Source organism: Eschrichtius robustus, chromosome 9 (genome assembly GCF_028021215.1).
Source record: "Eschrichtius robustus isolate mEscRob2 chromosome 9, mEscRob2.pri, whole genome shotgun sequence".
NCBI lineage: Eukaryota > Metazoa > Chordata > Mammalia > Artiodactyla > Eschrichtiidae > Eschrichtius > Eschrichtius robustus.
Window position 1 is genome coordinate 14408795 of NC_090832.1, and position 16874 is coordinate 14425668.

The 16874-nt window shown below is 39.8% G+C and overlaps 1 protein-coding gene across 4 annotated transcripts in view; it reads left to right on the forward strand.

Annotated features, from left to right (window-relative positions):
• The window catches only part of SYNE1 (spectrin repeat containing nuclear envelope protein 1), a 361050-nt gene that overhangs the window by 310428 nt on the left and 33748 nt on the right, over positions 1-16874 (forward strand). For all 4 annotated transcript variants that reach the window (XM_068550708.1, XM_068550709.1, XM_068550710.1 and 1 more), the window contains one exon: positions 7550-7712. In XM_068550708.1, the coding sequence (XP_068406809.1) occupies positions 7550-7712 (163 nt within the window). The remainder of the gene's footprint in view (positions 1-7549; positions 7713-16874) is intronic.

Sequence of the window (16874 nt, forward strand, 5' to 3'; positions counted from 1 at the left end):
TCAGATCCTATCAGACCTGAAGACAGGAAGCTGGTCAAGTGGGAGAGGTTCCTGAGAGGACATTCTTATTGGGGTAAAACCAAGATGGACATCAGTGCAGTGAGCCATTCTTCAGTCCTGTTCCAGTGGGTTTATTGATTGTAGACTGTCCCTTCCATCTGGGACACTAAAGCAGGATGGCCAAGGTCATGTTAAATCCTAAGCCCGTACCATGGTCGTTGGTAGAATATGCACCCCGAACTTTATACCCAGTAGCTGCTCGAAAACTGTCATTCACTGACTGACGCTCAAGTGAATTTTGTCTGACATATGAGAGAAATATGAGTGGGTTGTATGTAACAGTTCTTGGAGTTATTTTTCAAGGCCAATGCCTTGAAATGCCCTAGAGACAGAGTACAAATTGTACTTACAAAGCTAGTTAGAAATGTATTATCTTGAGTGGAATTATGAATTATGATAAACATATTGCAATGCATGTTTTCTGTTCCCTATCAATCCTATATATTGTGGAACATGAACATAATTTTTTAAATACACATTTTTTAAAACAGTATAAGGTAATGCACCTCAGCGTGCCTTTATACACTGATCAAGTATAGGGATTTTTATTATAATTAATGAAATACAGATATTATTATCAAGAACCAACCATAGTGAAAATACTTTTAAGCATTTGTATGACAGAGGAGAAGTGATGGTGTCATGACTAGATTTTCATTTGAGAGAAACATTGATTTACAGAAACTGTAATAGAAGTGATGATATCCATTTTAAGCAATTAAAAATGAATAAAAATTCTCAAAATATTTTGGTTATGAGACAGTTTCTTCAGAGAGGTGGCTCCTGACCAGAGAAGCCTATCATAGTCATCTGGGGAGGCACAGAGGGCGGGGAGAAGGTGGGAAGAGAGTTAGCAGTGGCACATGTGGATGGAAAGCAACCCTAAGTGATCCAGTACCGGTCCTAGCTTGAGAATCAATTCTTTACTATCTGGAAGTAACAGAGTTGAGAAATAGTAGGTGATTCTGAGTGCAAGTTTTCTGTCTTTGAGAACATTCTATAGCAGATCCCTGACTTGAAATATATCACATCCTTAGAGTTTTGGGAGGGGGGGTTTGTTTTGTTTTGTTTTTTTTCTTGGCTGCACTGTGCAGCATGCAAGATCTTAGTTCCCCGACCAGGGATCCAACCTGTGCCCCCTGCAGTGGAAGCGCAGAGTTTAACCATTGGACCACCAGGGAAGTCCCTATCACATCCTAGATTTTTTTTTTTCTTACAATTTTATTTTATTTTATATTTTTCTTAACATTTTTATTGGAGTATAATTGCTTTACAATGGTGTGTTAGTTTCTGCTTTATAACAAAGTGAATCAGTTATACATATACATACATCCCCATATCTCTTCCATCTTGCGTCTCCCTCCCTCCCATCCTCCCTATCCCACCCTTCTAGCTGGTCACAAAGCACTGAGCTGATCTCCCTGTGCTATGTGACTGCTTCCCACTAGCTATCTATTTTACATTTGGTGGTGTATGTATGTCCATATATACACTACCACTCTCTCACTTTGTCCCAGCTTACCCTTCCCCCTTCCCGTGTCCTCAAGTCCATTCTCTAGTAGGTCTGTGTCTTTATTCCCGTCTTGCCCTTAGGTTCTTCATGACCATTTTTTTTTTTTAGATTCCATATATATGTGTTAGCATACAGTATTTGTTTTTCTCTTTCTGACTTACTTCACTCTGTATGACAGACTCTAGGTCCATCCACCTCACTACAGATAACTCAATTTCATTTCTTTTTATGGCTGAGTAATATTCCATTGTATATATGTGCCACATCTTCTTTATCCATTCATCTATCAGTGGACACTTAGGTTGCTTCCATGTCCTGGCTATTGTAAATAGAGCTGCAATGAACATTGTGGTACATGATTCTTTTTGAATTATGGTTTTCTCTGGGTATATGCCCAGTAGTGGGATTGCTGGGTCGTATGGTAGTTCTATTTTTGGTCTTTTAAGGAACCTCCATACTGTTTGCCATAGTGGCTGTATCAATTAACATTCCCACCAACAGTGTATGAGGGTTTCCTTTTCTCCACACCCTCTCCAGCATTTATTGTTTGTAGATTTTTTGATGATGGCCATTCTGACCTGTGTGAGATGATATCGCATTGTAGTTTTGATTTGCATTTCTCTAATGATTAATGATGTTGAGCATTCTTGCATGTGTTTGTTGGCAATCTGTGTATCTTCTTTGGAGAAATGTCTATTTAGGTCTTCTGCCCATTTTTGGATTGGGTTGTTTGTTTTTTTGATATTGAGCTGCATGAGCTGCTTGTAAATTTTGGAGATTAATCCTTTGTCAATTGCTTCATTTGAAAATATTTTCTCCCATTCTGAGGGTTGTCTTTTTGTCTTGTTTATGGTTTCCTTTGCTGTGCAAAAGCTTTTAAGTTTAATTACGTCCTATTTGTTTATTTTTGTTTTTATTTCCGTTACTCTAGGAGGTGGGTCAAAAAGGATCTTGCTGTGATTTATGTCATAGAGTGTTCTGCCTATGTTTTCCTCTAAGAGTTTTATAGTGTCTGGCCTTACATTTAGATCTTTAATCCATTTTGAGTTTATTTTTGTGTATGGTGTTAGGGAGTGTTCTAATTTCATTCTTTTACATGTAGCTGTCCAGTTTTCCTAGCACCACTTATTGAAGAGGCTGTCTTTTCTCCATTGTATATTCTTGCCTCCTGTATCAAAGATAAGGTGACCATATGTGCATGGGTTTATCTCTGGGCTTTCTATCCTGTTCCATTGATCTCTATTTCTGTTTTTGTGCCAGTACCATACTGTCTTGATTACTGTAGCTTAGTAGTATAGTCTGAAGTCCGGGAGCCTGATTCCTCCAGCTCCGTTTTTCTTTCTCAAGATTGCTTTGGCTATTTAGGGGTCTTTTGTGTTTCCATACATATTGTGAAATTTTTTGTTCTAGTTCTGTGAAAAATGACAGTGGTAGTTTGGTCGGGATTGCATTAAATCTGTAGATTGCTTTGGGTAGTATAGTCATTTTCACAGTGTTGTTTCTTCCAATCCAAGAACATGGTATATCTCTCCATCAGTTTGTATCATCTTTAATTTCTTTCATCAGTGTCTTATAATTTTCTGCATACAGGTCTTTTGTCTCCTTAGGTAGGTTTATTCCTAGGTGTATTATTCTTTTTGTTGCAATGATAAATGGGAGTGTTTTCTTAATTTCACTTTCAGATTTTTCATCATTAGTATATAGGAATGCAAGAGATTTCTGTGCATTAATTTTGTATCCTGCAACTTTACCAAATTCATCAATTAGCTCTAGTAGTTTTCTGGTGGCATCTTTAGGATTCTCTATGTACAGTGTCATGTCATCTGCAAACAGTGACAGCTTTACTTCTTCTTTTCCTATTTGCATTCCTTTTATTTCTTTTTCTTTTCTGATTGCTGTGGCTAAAACTTCCAAAACTATGTTGAATAATAGTGGTAAGAGTGGGCAACCTTGTCTTGTTCCTGATCTTAGTGGAAATGGTTTCAGTTTTTCACCATTGAGGACGATGTTGGCTGTGGGATTGTCATATATGGCCTTTATTATGTTGAGGTAAGTTCCCTCTATGCCTGCTTTCTGGAGGGTTTTTATCATAAATGGGCATTGAATTTTGTCAAAAGCTTTCTCTGCATCTATTGAGATGATCATATGGTTTTTCTCCTTCAATTTGTTAATATGGTGTATCACATTGATTGATTTGCGTATATTGAAGAATCCTTGCATTCCTGGGATAAACCCCACTTGATCATGGTGTATGATCCTTTTAATGTGCTGTTGGATTCTGTTTGCTAGTATTTTGTTGAGGATTTTTGCATCTATGTTCATCAGTGATATTGGTCTGTAGTTTTCTTTTTTTGTGACATCTTTGTCTTGTTTTGGTATCAGGGTGATGGTGGCCTCGTTGAGTGAGTTTGAGATTTCCTCCCTCTGCTCTATTTTGGAAGAGTTTGAGAAGGATAGGTGTTAGCTTTTCTCTAAATGTTTGATAGAATTTGCCTGTGAAGCCATCTGGTCCTGGGCTTTTGTTTGTTGGAAGATTTTAAATCACAGTTGCAATTTCAGTGCTTGTGACTGGTCTGTTCACATTTTCTATTTCTTCCTGGTTCAGTCTTGGAAGATCCCTAGAGTTTTAAAAGACATGTTGCTCTTGACGTTTTTTCCAAGCAGATACCTCTTTAGTTGAACCACGTTGACACCTCGGAGATGGAGATATTTTGCTTATCTGCCATTCATTTCTATTAGGAGCAGTGTCAGTAAGGTGACCACATTTCCTGAACCAAAAGGTCGAAAGTATAAAGAAACTTATGGTCTAAAAGCAGAATTGAATTTTAAATAAGGGTTGTACCAGAAATCATTGATCATGTGCTCCTCCTCCACATCACCTTTCTTTTTAGAGCCATCTATGTACATACATCCAGTCAGCCATGTCAGGCCCTCAACAGGGACTCAATAGTCGATTTTTGCTACTATTACTTGGTAATAATAGAGTTGAGAAGTACTATCTGTGTCCCTCCCAAATTCCTGCTGACACCCTGCCCTCACTGGGAAATAACTTTTCAAATCTAATTTATCTATCCCTGCTCTATGCCCTTGATCCTGCCTCCTGTGCATCCTCGCTCCGTCATCTGTATTCATCTGTAATTTCTCTCCTTTTTCTTCTGTCTTTGGCTACTTCCTCATGAGTTCCTTTTTCTCTGCCTAAAAACATTCTAAAGCAATTCCAAAACATTAAACTGCATTAAACAAAACAAACAAACAAAAATTCAATTTTTTCTTTTGGCCAGATCATTCTACAGGATTCATACCGTATTTACTTACCTTTGCTGCCTACTTTTTTAAAATAATTAACAATCCTCTTTTATCATAAGTGTATTTCTCTCAAATGCATCCTGTTTTCTGTTTCCATAGCCCTTGCTGAACTATTCACTTAGAGTCAGCAGACCTCTTCTAATGAATGGCTCTTTTTAGGCCTCATCAACCACCTTGCTCTGCCTTTGACAAAGTAGACCAGTGATTCCAAACTTAAGCATGCCTAGGGCTTACTTGGAGTGCTTGTTAAGTGTAAATTCCCTGGCCACACCCCCAGAGGTTCTGACTCAGTAGGACTGGGTTGGGGTCTAAGAATCTGCATTTATGTGAGGCAAACCAGGTGAAATCTAATGAAGAAGGCATTCAAATCACACTCTGACCAACACTTTCTTCTTCTTTAAAATCATTTTTAATTGAATGTATTTGACACACAACATCATGTAAATTTAAGGTGTACAGCTTGTTACTTTGATACATTGATATAATGTAATATGATTGCCATTGTAGCGATATTTATCACATTACAAAATTATAGTACAGTATTGTTGTTTATATTCATTTTACTGTGCATTAGATCTCTAGGGCTTATTTACTACTTGCTGCAAGTTTGTACCCTAAAATACCATTAGTCTTATCCCCTGCCCCACTACCAATTCTTTCTTGAAACATTTCCTGCCTTTAGTTTTATGCTACACTTCCCTGCTTCACCTCCTTCCTTTCTGATTATTTTTTCTTCAACTGTGATTCCTCCTTCTTTAACCCTTTAAAACTCATTCTTCTTAGTCCAACCCCTTTCCGGATGACACACATCCTTTCATAGGGCTTCAACTCTATGCCAACAGTATGTAAACCTATGCGATAAACTTCGTCGTGTCTTCTGGACCTAAGAACTATATTTCCATACATGTCTAGCTGATCCCACAGCCTCATCATACCCCAAACTTAATGCACCTTTAATCCCAAGAACTTGCTCCTCATTCCTGTATCCTCTGAGGCAGCAGCGTCTATCTAGTCACCCAACTGGAAAAGACATCATTTCTTAACTCCTTCTGCCTCACGTCATGTCGGTTCGTGAATTTAGCAATCCACTCCTCACCGCTATCCCCACTGTTTCCAAGTGTAGGCTTTTGATGCAAACTGCTTGGACTATTCTATTTACTTCCTGAATGAGCTCTTACCACAGCCTTGCCTCAAACTTACGCACTCAGAATCAAAACTGATCTTAACATTCCTCTGTTAATGGATCTTGGGAAAGTTCTTATTTATCTTTAAAACTACATACAAATCCATTGTCATGTCACTATGGGAGTTTTATCATCTTACTCCCATCTACCCATCAGTCTTACCTCTTACCACTTCTTCTCTTCCCCATCCTTCCACCACTGATCTCCTTGGCATTGTGACACTATTTACCTTCAAAATCTCTGCTCTTCTTCATTATGTTTCCTAGGCCAGAAATGTTCTGCTTGGCTTGTATCCACCTCTCAAGATGCAGGTCACATGTCATTTCTTCATTTTCCTTCTTTCATCAAAGTCTAAGCTCCTCAAAGGCAAGGATGAAACTTTAGTCATCACTGTTTATCTATCACCTAGCACCATACATGTTGGTAGGAGGAATAAAGAAATGAACAAATGGTAAATGAATGAATGATTACTGAACATGGCCAGACAGACTTGATCACTCTTTATTTATTAGCCAGAGACTTCGTTCACTTCTTTAGTTTAGTTCTTACCACACTTTGTTATATTTCATTATTTCCATGTTCAGATTTCTGGTCAGATTGTACATTTCATTAAGAAAATAATCACATCTCATTTATTTTGTCTTTCTGGCATCTTACATATAAAGTGTCCACGGATGATTGTTAGAGAAATGACAATTCTTAAAGGAATGAGTTTTTACTCCTTCCTGGCGAGAATGGGAGAATAGTTACTTGTCGTCGTTTTTTAAGCATGCTATGTAGTGAATACTGTACCGAATTAGGCTCTGCAGGTGGAAGATGGGGTACCTGCCCTCTGCCACTTACAATCCAACAGGTCCTTAGTTACCTTTAACGTGATATGGCATCATTAAAACTCAAATTGCTTAAGTGCATGTGACAACTCACTGATAGGTTTTATCTTCAGTATGCTGTCTTCTTTTGACTGAGTTTCTGCCACAATATTGCTGAAATACATCCCACAAGGGGTGAAATGATTAGAACCATGGATGTGTAATCTGTTTGGTGACAATCCATTGGAAAGGTTAACTTTTTCCTCCCAGTTATTCTTCATAGCAGTATAAATTATATTATTTGCAAAAGTCAGGTAGTATAGATTATATTATTTGTGAAAGTAATAATTTCTGTGACAACCATGAGGTTTCTATCACTGTTATATTAGTATAGCTGTGCTGAGCATAACCATGGTTGGTATTTTTTTAATGTTTCCCATGTATTGGCACCCTCTGTCATTCACCTCATTTAAATCTCACAAGTACTCTTCATTTCCGTTTTATAGACAAAGAAACAGAGACACGGGAGGGGTGTACAACTGCCCACAGTCACACAGCCAGTAGGTGGCTGAGCCAGGCGGGACTCTGGCTTTAGACCCAGTGCTGGCTTCTGCTTATGCGGGAAACATGAGCGAAGCCTCTCGCTGAAGTTGATGTCTCTCCTTCTCTGCCCACAGGGTAAAGAAGCTGAAGGAGACTCTGGTCGCCGTACAGCAGCTGGATAAGAACATGAGCAGCCTGAGAACGTGGCTGGCCCACATCGAGTCAGAGCTGGCCAAGCCGATCGTCTACGATTCCTGTGACTCGGAAGAAATACAGAAAAAGCTTAACAAGCAGCAGGTAAAATGTAAAACAATGGAAGGAAAGTTAATAGGTTCTTGAAAATCTGTTCTCCTGGCCAGAATAGAGACATGATTGTGAGATGGTGAATTGGGATGGAAAATCTGGAGGAAGCTGGGCAGGACTGGTGAGAAAGGGAAGGCATTGGCTAGAGAGGTGTTTGGTGCAAATAGGTTCCATCTCCTCACAAAGTTGACTCTTAAGAAGGTCTGCCATCGTAGAGTTAATGTCACTGGTCCGCCAAGAAGTCATCCTAAGATGGTAGGTTAGGTTGAGCTGCAATAATGTATTCAGAACAGTGCTGACAGTTTTGTTTATTTATTTGTGGGTCGCTAACTCACAACCATGACTTAGAAACGAGCCTTTTTCTTTTTTCTGCATACAGCCTTTGGAGAAAGATCACAGTGCATACTTAGAGTTTTTAGAGTCTAACATAATTTTGTTTTGCAAGGATTGCATGATCTGCAGACCACACACTGTAATGCCATCTTCATGTGTGTAGCAAATACAGCACCATACACAACCCAGCAAAGCAAAAGAGGGTGACCCTGAAAAATACATACAGAAGGGATTTTCACTTCCCACTCCCCTTGCTTATTCTTACTCAGCACAGTAGACTCCAGCTGTCAGTAATAAACACCAAAAATCCCCCATAAGAAGTATTGCTACTTCATGCTTTTAGATTGCCCTTGAAAATTCTGCCTGCGCTCTGGTTATTTCCATTACATTAAGCCATTATATTCAAGTTGCTTAACTTTAAAAAAATGTATAAACAGGCCTATTTCTTCAGTCCTATGAAATAGTTTATCTATTTTATTTTACAAAGAGAACAGTTATTAAAATACTGTTTTTAGGTGTTGGATGTTTAAATTAGCATTTATTTTTTAAGAAATTGTTAGCAGGACATTTTTCAATTTTCTGCAAGATTAAAACCCTCTGATGGACTCTCTGATGTTTGAAATTCTGATGATTAACTCTGGGGGTGGTGGTTGGCCTCCAGCTCCCCACATTCTCCTGGAGAGCATGGTAATAATATCTACATGTGACGAGAGTTAAAATGCTAATGACCAGTATTGTAATTTAGCAAATGTAAGAAAATCAAAACAGTATCTAGTTAAATATGGGAAATTGATTATATGCATCTGTAGTTGCAGCCACTACTAAAACCCTAGTAAAATAAAAGGTCAAAACCCACGATGGCAAAAAGAACAGAAGAGAAGATGATAGAGCTGCCAGACATCCGAGAGAACTTGGAAGGTGGAAAGTAGACAGATGAACAGTGATGGTGTTAGCAGAGTGGAGGACGAAGAAAGCTGATTCACGCCGCAGAGTTCCCAAAACGCTCACCCAGGAAGTAGAGCTATCAAGTCTGTGGGGCTTTAAAGGGAAGATGGCGTGAAAGTCTGAGAAAGGAGTGGTGAGATGAGCAGATTTCCCCTAAGCCCAGCTAGTCAGGCAGCTCTGCTTCATTGACTCTCTGGAGAAGGCCAACCAGAGGGACTTGGGATTCGATGACACAGGACGCCATCTGTGCTGGAGCCACTCTGTTAAAAACAGAGGGATTAAGTGAAAGGCTCTGTGCCAAACCCCACAGCATCGCCTCTCACGAGGTCACTAGCCAGGCTTGTGCTGCAGCCAGGATTTACACGAGAGTTTCAAAATCCAATTCAGTTATTCTGTAAAAGTCCCCCTGCCCCCAAAATAAAGTGGAAAGGAAGAAGTTACCAAAGGAGTAATGCAGAAAAAGAATTCCCAAATTGAAAATTTACACACTTCTGGAACACAAACCCTACAGGTGCCCAGGAAAATTAAAAACAAAGCTATTATGAAATTTCAGAACATGGGGGATAAAAGAAGATTTTAAGGCTTCCAAGATGAAAAAGTTGGATTTCTCCAAAACAATGATGGAAGCTAGTATACAATGGCGCAATGCCTTCAAAAAGCTGAGAAAATTTTTTATGATTTAGAATAATATATCTGCCGTTTAATATATAAAATATTTACCTTCTATGCACACATTCACAAGAAGCTAATGACAGATATGCTCCATATACTGAAATGAGAGGAAAAATAATATTCAACCCAGGAGAAGGAAGTCCCCAGGATGATGGTAAAGGAAAGTCCCAAATGACAGTGGTACTGCAACCTAGGAAGAGCCTGTCCAGACAGGAGTAGGGAGTCCGGGCGCTCTAAGAGGAACATCTCCAAGAAAGAAAACAGTTGAACCAGATGACCTGATGGGCTTAACCATACTGGAAGGAGCTTTATTAGCACCATAAGAGAAAGAATAGCAGTTAGCAATATCATTTTTTTTTATTGGAGTATAGTTGCTTTACAATATTCGGTTAGTTTATACTGTACAGCAAAGTGAATCAGCTATACGTATATATCTATCCCCTCCTTTTTGGATTTCCTTCTCGTTTAGGTCACCACGGAGCATAGAGTAGAGTTCCCTGAGCTATACAGTATATTCTCATTAGTTATCTGTTTTATACATGGTATCAGTAGTGTATATATGTCAATCCCAATCTCCCAATTCATCCCACACACCCCCTTTTCCACCCTGGTATCCATATGTTTTTGTTCTCTACATCTGTGTCTCTATTTCTGCTTTGTAAATAAGATCATCCATACCCATATTTTCAGATTCCACATATATGCATTAATATACGATATTTGTTTTTCTCTTCTGACTTACTTCACTCTGTATGACCGTCTCTAGGTCCATCCATGTCTCTACAAATGACCCAATTTCATTCTTTTTTATGGCTGAGTAATATTCCATTGTATATGTGTACCACATCTTCTTTATCCATTCCTCTATTGATGGACATTTAGGTTGCTTCCATGTCCTGGCTGTTGTAAATAGTGTTGCAGTGAACATCATGGTGCATGTGTCTTTTTGAATCATGGTTTTCTCTGGGAATATGCCCAGTAGTGGGATTGCTGGGTCATATTTTAAAGAGAAAAAGAGAGCGAGGGAGAGAGAGAGAGAGAGAACTATTGATTTTAGAAAAACAAAAAGTTATGTAAAAGAAGAAATATAACCATAGCATATTTTGTTGCTTAAATGTGAAAAGTATTAAAAACACCATAATCATGCAAAGAAGTGATTATTGCTCTAGCTATGAGAGGTGCTAAAATAGTCATTGGAGCCCCATGAGTCATGTAGTTTATTCCTTCTCTGCTGTAGAAGCACTGATAATGTCTAACATTTAAAAATCAAGAAATAGCAATATAAACATGTTACTTAGAAAAACAGAAGTAAAAACCAGAAGACAGAGCTACAATAGATGGAAATGGTTGTTTCTGGAGAAGAATCAGGAGTGAAATGAAAAGGGTACTACTTCATTGGAAGCTTAGTAGTAGTTTTTAATCATATCATATTTACTAGTTTCCTTTATGGAAATTGTTTGACCATGATTTTGTAAAAATTGTGGCATTGGGGGATACATGTTTTAAAAGACAGATAAATAGTAATCTGTCTCCAAAAGGGAAAACTTCTGACAAATATTTAAATGGACAGATTAAATTGGTAAGAAATACATTGTCTTCTATTTCCCTATGTGGAGTTTCTGTATGTCTCTCTTGCCAGTGTACTTAGTTCTTATAGATTTAATTGGGCAGAAATATATATACACTTGAGATGGCTTCAGAGAATGTTTTGTCAGATTTCTCTGTGTTATAAATGAAAAAGAATGAATCCAGTGACACTATGTGACAATTTGAGACCATCACCAATGGAAGTTAAAGCTGAGACTAAAAGTGTGATCTGTATTTGGGTACTTATATAATTATAAGATTTCCCCCCCCCCCCCAAGCCTTATTTTATATATTGATCTGAACAAAAACTTTTGAGCAGAAGTACAAGGGGACTTTTCTCCAGTGTTTACTGTGTTAAACTGGTCAAGTTCCTGGAGGTAAATCTCACCAAACTGGGGGGCCCCCATGACTGGGTCGGTCAGAGGTGTCCACACTGAGCCTCCAACAGTCCGTCCATTAGAGTTCTGGGTTTCACACACCAGCGCTGGTTCCCACAGTGGTTTCCCCTTATGAGTCTCCCCTCTGAGAGAGATTCAAAAGTATATGGAGGAGTGATGTCACCAAGACGGTGGCATAAGCCGTTTCTGACTTAAGTCCCCATCACAAGAAGACCAACAAGCAACTATCCATAGACAGGACCCCATTGTGAAAATCCCAGAACCCAGGGTGAGGCTGCAGCAGCCCCTGGACAACAGAGACCGGGAAGGACCACGTTAGAAGGTGAGAGGAGTGGCTGCACTCTGCCCACATCACCTGCCCCAGGCTGGCACAGCACCGCACCAAGAGCGCCCCAGCCTGTGGTTTCTCCAGTTGGAAAAGAGAGGCCAACGTGGGGAATTCCCTGGCAGTCCAGTGGTTAGGACTCCATGCTCTCACTGCCAGGGACCCGGGTTCAATCCCTAGTCAGGGAACTAAGATCCTGCAAGCCGTGGGGCACGGCCAAAAATAAAAAAAAAGAGAGAGGCCAAAGTGGACACCCAGGTCCCCCAGTATTGTATGACGCTTCCCAGGAGGCCCGCTTGGGTCTCTCTTCATGAGGATCACTAAGGAAATCTATGAGGCTCAGTCACGGGGGATCAGATAGAGATGGAGAAGGGGCGTGGGGCTTACAGCACCTGCGCTCAGATCTTGGTGGACTGCATTCCTGCTGGCAGCTGCACCCAAGCAGAGATGCCGGCCAGCGTCTCTGCTCATCAGCAGAGGCCAGCCAGTGGCCCCGTCTAGCCTGCAAACTCAGTTAGCAGCTCTGCTTGATTTGGGTCCCCAGACAACTGGCATTACAGGCCTTGGAGCTCTTTCTACCCCCCGGCCTGGGCAGGGAGGCAGACTCCCAACCCCACCCAACAGCTGAGCACAGTCTCCGTACCGCCCCCCCCACCAGGAAGCCTGGCCAGAGAATCCAGGCAGCCATGGAGCCCATCCAACAGCCCTGCTTGGGCAGGGAGCCAAGCCAGAAGCCCTGCCAACTGTTGAGCACAGCCTCTGGCCTTGCATAACCAAGGAGCCTGAAGAGTGACCGTAGGCATCCTCAGAGCCCAACCTACAGCCACGCCCAGCCATGGAGCCCAGACTACAGCCCTGCTCAGTGGCGGAGTCCGACCAAGGGCCTTGTCTGATTGCTGAGCACAGCCTGCAACCTTGGCTGGTCAGGAAGCCCAGCCGGTGGCCCCGTCCAATTACCAAGCATAGCCTGCGGCCCCACCCAAGAAGAAAGCTTAGACAACAGCCCAGCTAGACCACGGAGCATAGTCTCTAGGCCCACTCACTGTGGGATTCAGCTGGCAGGCTCTCCTAACCAGAGAGCCTGGCCAGTAATCTTGCCCAACAGGGGAGCACAGCCAGCAGCCTAGCTGATGGCAAAGCCTAGACTGTGGCCCTGCCCAACTCCAGGGCACAGCCTGCAGCCCTGCGTGATCACAGAGCACAGCCTGAGGCCTCACCTGAACACAGAGTCCAGCCGGCAGCACCCGCTGGCCTGGGAGCACAGCCTGAGACCCCATCAAGAGCAATTGCAGTGAGACTTCCCTGGTGGTCCAGTGGTAAAGCATCCGCCTTACAATGCAGGGGATGCGGGTTCGATCCCTGGTCGGGGAACTGAGATCCCACATGCCGCGGGGCAACTAAGCCCGCGCTCCACAGCTACTGAGCTTGCGCACCTCAGCTAGAGAGCCCACGTGCCCTGGATCCTGTGCATCACAACTAGAGAGAAGCTGACACACCACAATGAAAGAGCCCGCGTGCCGCAGCTAAGACCCTATGAAGCCAAAAAGAAATTAAATAAATAATAAATAAATAAATCTTTAAAGAAAAGGCCAATTGCAGAGACCAGCTTGTAGCCTGCCCAATCACAGGGTCCAACCAGTGGCACTACCCTGCCAGGGGACGTAGCCTGTGACCTCACCCAGTTAGAGGTGACTGTAGGGCCCAGCCAGCAGCACCCCCAGGCCCACCCCAACCTCAGAGCACAGAACGTTTTCCAGGAGAGATTATATGTTAGATCACAAAACTAGTCTTCATAAATTCAAGAAAATGGACATTACATCAAGTATCTTTTCCAGCCACAATGATGTGAGACTAGAAATCAATAACAGGAAGAAAGCTGGAAAATTAACAAATACATGGAAATTAAACAACACACTCTGAACAACCAGTGGATCCAAGAAGAAATCAAAAGAGAAATAAAAAAATATCTGGAGATAAACAAAAAAAAGAACCCAACATACCAAAACTTATGGGATGCAGCAAAAGCAGTTCTAGGAGAAAAGCTTATAGTGATAAATGCTTCTATTAAGAAAAAATAAGGATCTCAAATAAACAACCTAACTTTATACCTCAAGGAACTAGAAAAAAAATGAAAAAACTAAGCCCAAAGTTGGCAAAAGGAAGGAAATCATAAAGAGTAGAGCAGAAATAATGAAATACAGAACAGGAAAACAACAGAAAAGATGAACGAAACTGAGTTGGTTCTTTGAAATTATAAACAAAATTGACAAACTTTTAGCTAGAGTAATCAATTAAAAAAGAGGACCAAAATAAATAAAAATTATAAATGAAAATGGGCACATTACAAGAAATACCAAGGATCATAAGAGACCACTCTGAACAATTATAAGCCAACAATTTGGACAACCTGGGAGAAGTGGATAATTCCTAGAAGCATACAACCTACCAATATTGAATCATGAAGAAATAGAAAATCTGAGCAGATCAATAATGAAAGGAGGTGGAATCAATAATTAAAAACCTCCCAACAAAGAAAAGTCCAAGACTAGATGGTGTCATGGGTGAACTCTACCAAAGATTTACAGCCAATTCATCTCACTCTTCCAACAAATTGAAGGGAAAAGAACATTCTCAAACTCATTTTATGAGGCCAGCATTACCCTGATACTGAAGCCAGATAAGGACACCACAGGAAAAGAAAACTATCAACCAATATGCCTGATGAATATCGAATTTTTGCCTGCAAAACTTCTCAACAAAGTACTGGCAAACCAAATTCAGCAGCACATTAAAAGGATTATACACTGTGATTAAGTTGGATTCGTTCTGGAATGCAAGAATGATTCAACATATGCAAATCAGTAAATGTAATACATTACATTACTAAAATGAAAGATAAAAATCATACGATCATCACAATAGATGCAGAGAAAGCATTTGACAAAATTCAAATGATAATAACTCTCAACAAATTGGGTGCAGAAGGAATGGACCCCAACATAATAAAGGACATGTACGACACACCCGCAGCTAACATCATACTCAGTGGTGAAAGGTTGAAAGCTTTTCCTCTAAGATCAGAAACAAGACAAGGGTACCCACTCTTACCAATTCTATTCAACATAGCACTAGAAGGCCTAGCCAGAGAACTCAGACAAGAAAAATAAATAAAAGACATCCAGCTCAGAAAGGAAGATGTAAAAATTGTCTCTGTTTGCAGGTGACATGGTCTTATACACAGAAAAATCCTAAAGACTCCACCAGAAGACTTTTATAACTAATAAATTCAGGAAAGTTGTAGCATACAAATTCAACATACAAACATCACTGTGTTTCCATACACTAATAATGAAGTATCTGGAAAATAAACAAAGAAAACAATCCTATTTACAATAACATTAAAAACAGTAAAATACTTAGGAATAAATTCAACCAAGGAGGTGAAAAATCTGTACTCTGACACTATAAGACATTGATGAAAGACATTGAATAAAACACAAATAAATGGAAAGATATTCCATGTATTGGAAGAATTAATATTGTTAAAATGTGCATACAACCAAAGCAATGTATAGATTCAATGCAATCCCTGTCAAGATTCCAATGGCACTTTTTACAGAAATAGAAAAAAATCTTGAAAGTCATATGGAACCAAAAAAGACCCCTAATAGCCAAAGCAGTCCTGAGAAAGAAGAACAAAGCCGGAGGCATCATACTTTATGCTTTCAAATTATATTTCAAAACTATAGTAATCAAAACAATATGGTACTGGCATAAAAACAGACACATAGACTAGTGGAACAGAATAGAGAGCCCAGGAATAAACCCACACATACACAGTCAACTAATATTTGACTAATAAGAATACTCAATGGGGAAAAGATAGTTTTTTCAAAAAATTGTGTTGGAAAAACTGGATATTCACATGCAAAAGAGTTAAACTAGACCTCTATTTTACACAGCTTAGAAAAATTAACTTGAAATGGATTAAAGACTTAAATTTAAGACCTGAAACCTAGAGCAAAACATAGGGAAAAGGCTTCTTGACATTGGTCTTGGCAGTGATTTTTGAAAGCACAACCAACAGAAACAAAAATGAATAGGTGGGACTAAATCAAACTATAAAGCTTCTGCACAGCAAAAGTAATGATCAACCAAATGCAAAGGCAACCTAGGAATGAGAGAAAATATTTGCAAACCACATATCTGATAAGGGGTTAATATCTAAAATATACAAAGAATTCCTACGAATGAATAGCAAAAAATAAATTATCCAATTTAAAAATGGGCAAATGACCTGAATAGACATTTTTACAAAGAAGATAGATTGCCAACAGGTACATGAAAAGATGCTCAACATCACTAATCATCATGGAAATGCAAATAAAAACCACAATGATATATCACCTCACACCTGTTAAAATGGCTATTATCAAAAGACAAGAGATAAAAAGTACTGACAGGGATTTGGAGAAAATGGAACCCTTGTACACTGTTGGTGGGAATGTAAGTTGGTGCAGCCACTATGGAAAAGAGTATGGACGTTCTTCAAAAAACTAAAAATAGAACTACCATATGTTCCAGCAAGTCCACTTTTGTATGTATCTGAGGGAAATGAAATCACTATCTTGAAGAAGATATCTCCACCCCCATGTTCATTGCAGCATTATTTACAAGTGAATACATGAAAACAACCTAAGTATTCATCAACAGATGAATGATAAACAAGGCATTGAATTTGCCCAGAGTTCTACCATGTGAAGTCTTCATATTAACTGCATAGAATGTAAATGCAAAATGTGCATTATCTTTTCTGTTGAGCTTTTAACTCAATTTACTCAAAGTATTCCATTATTAAAAAGGAGGCCTGTTGGTGCCATGTTTTGCTTGCCCTAT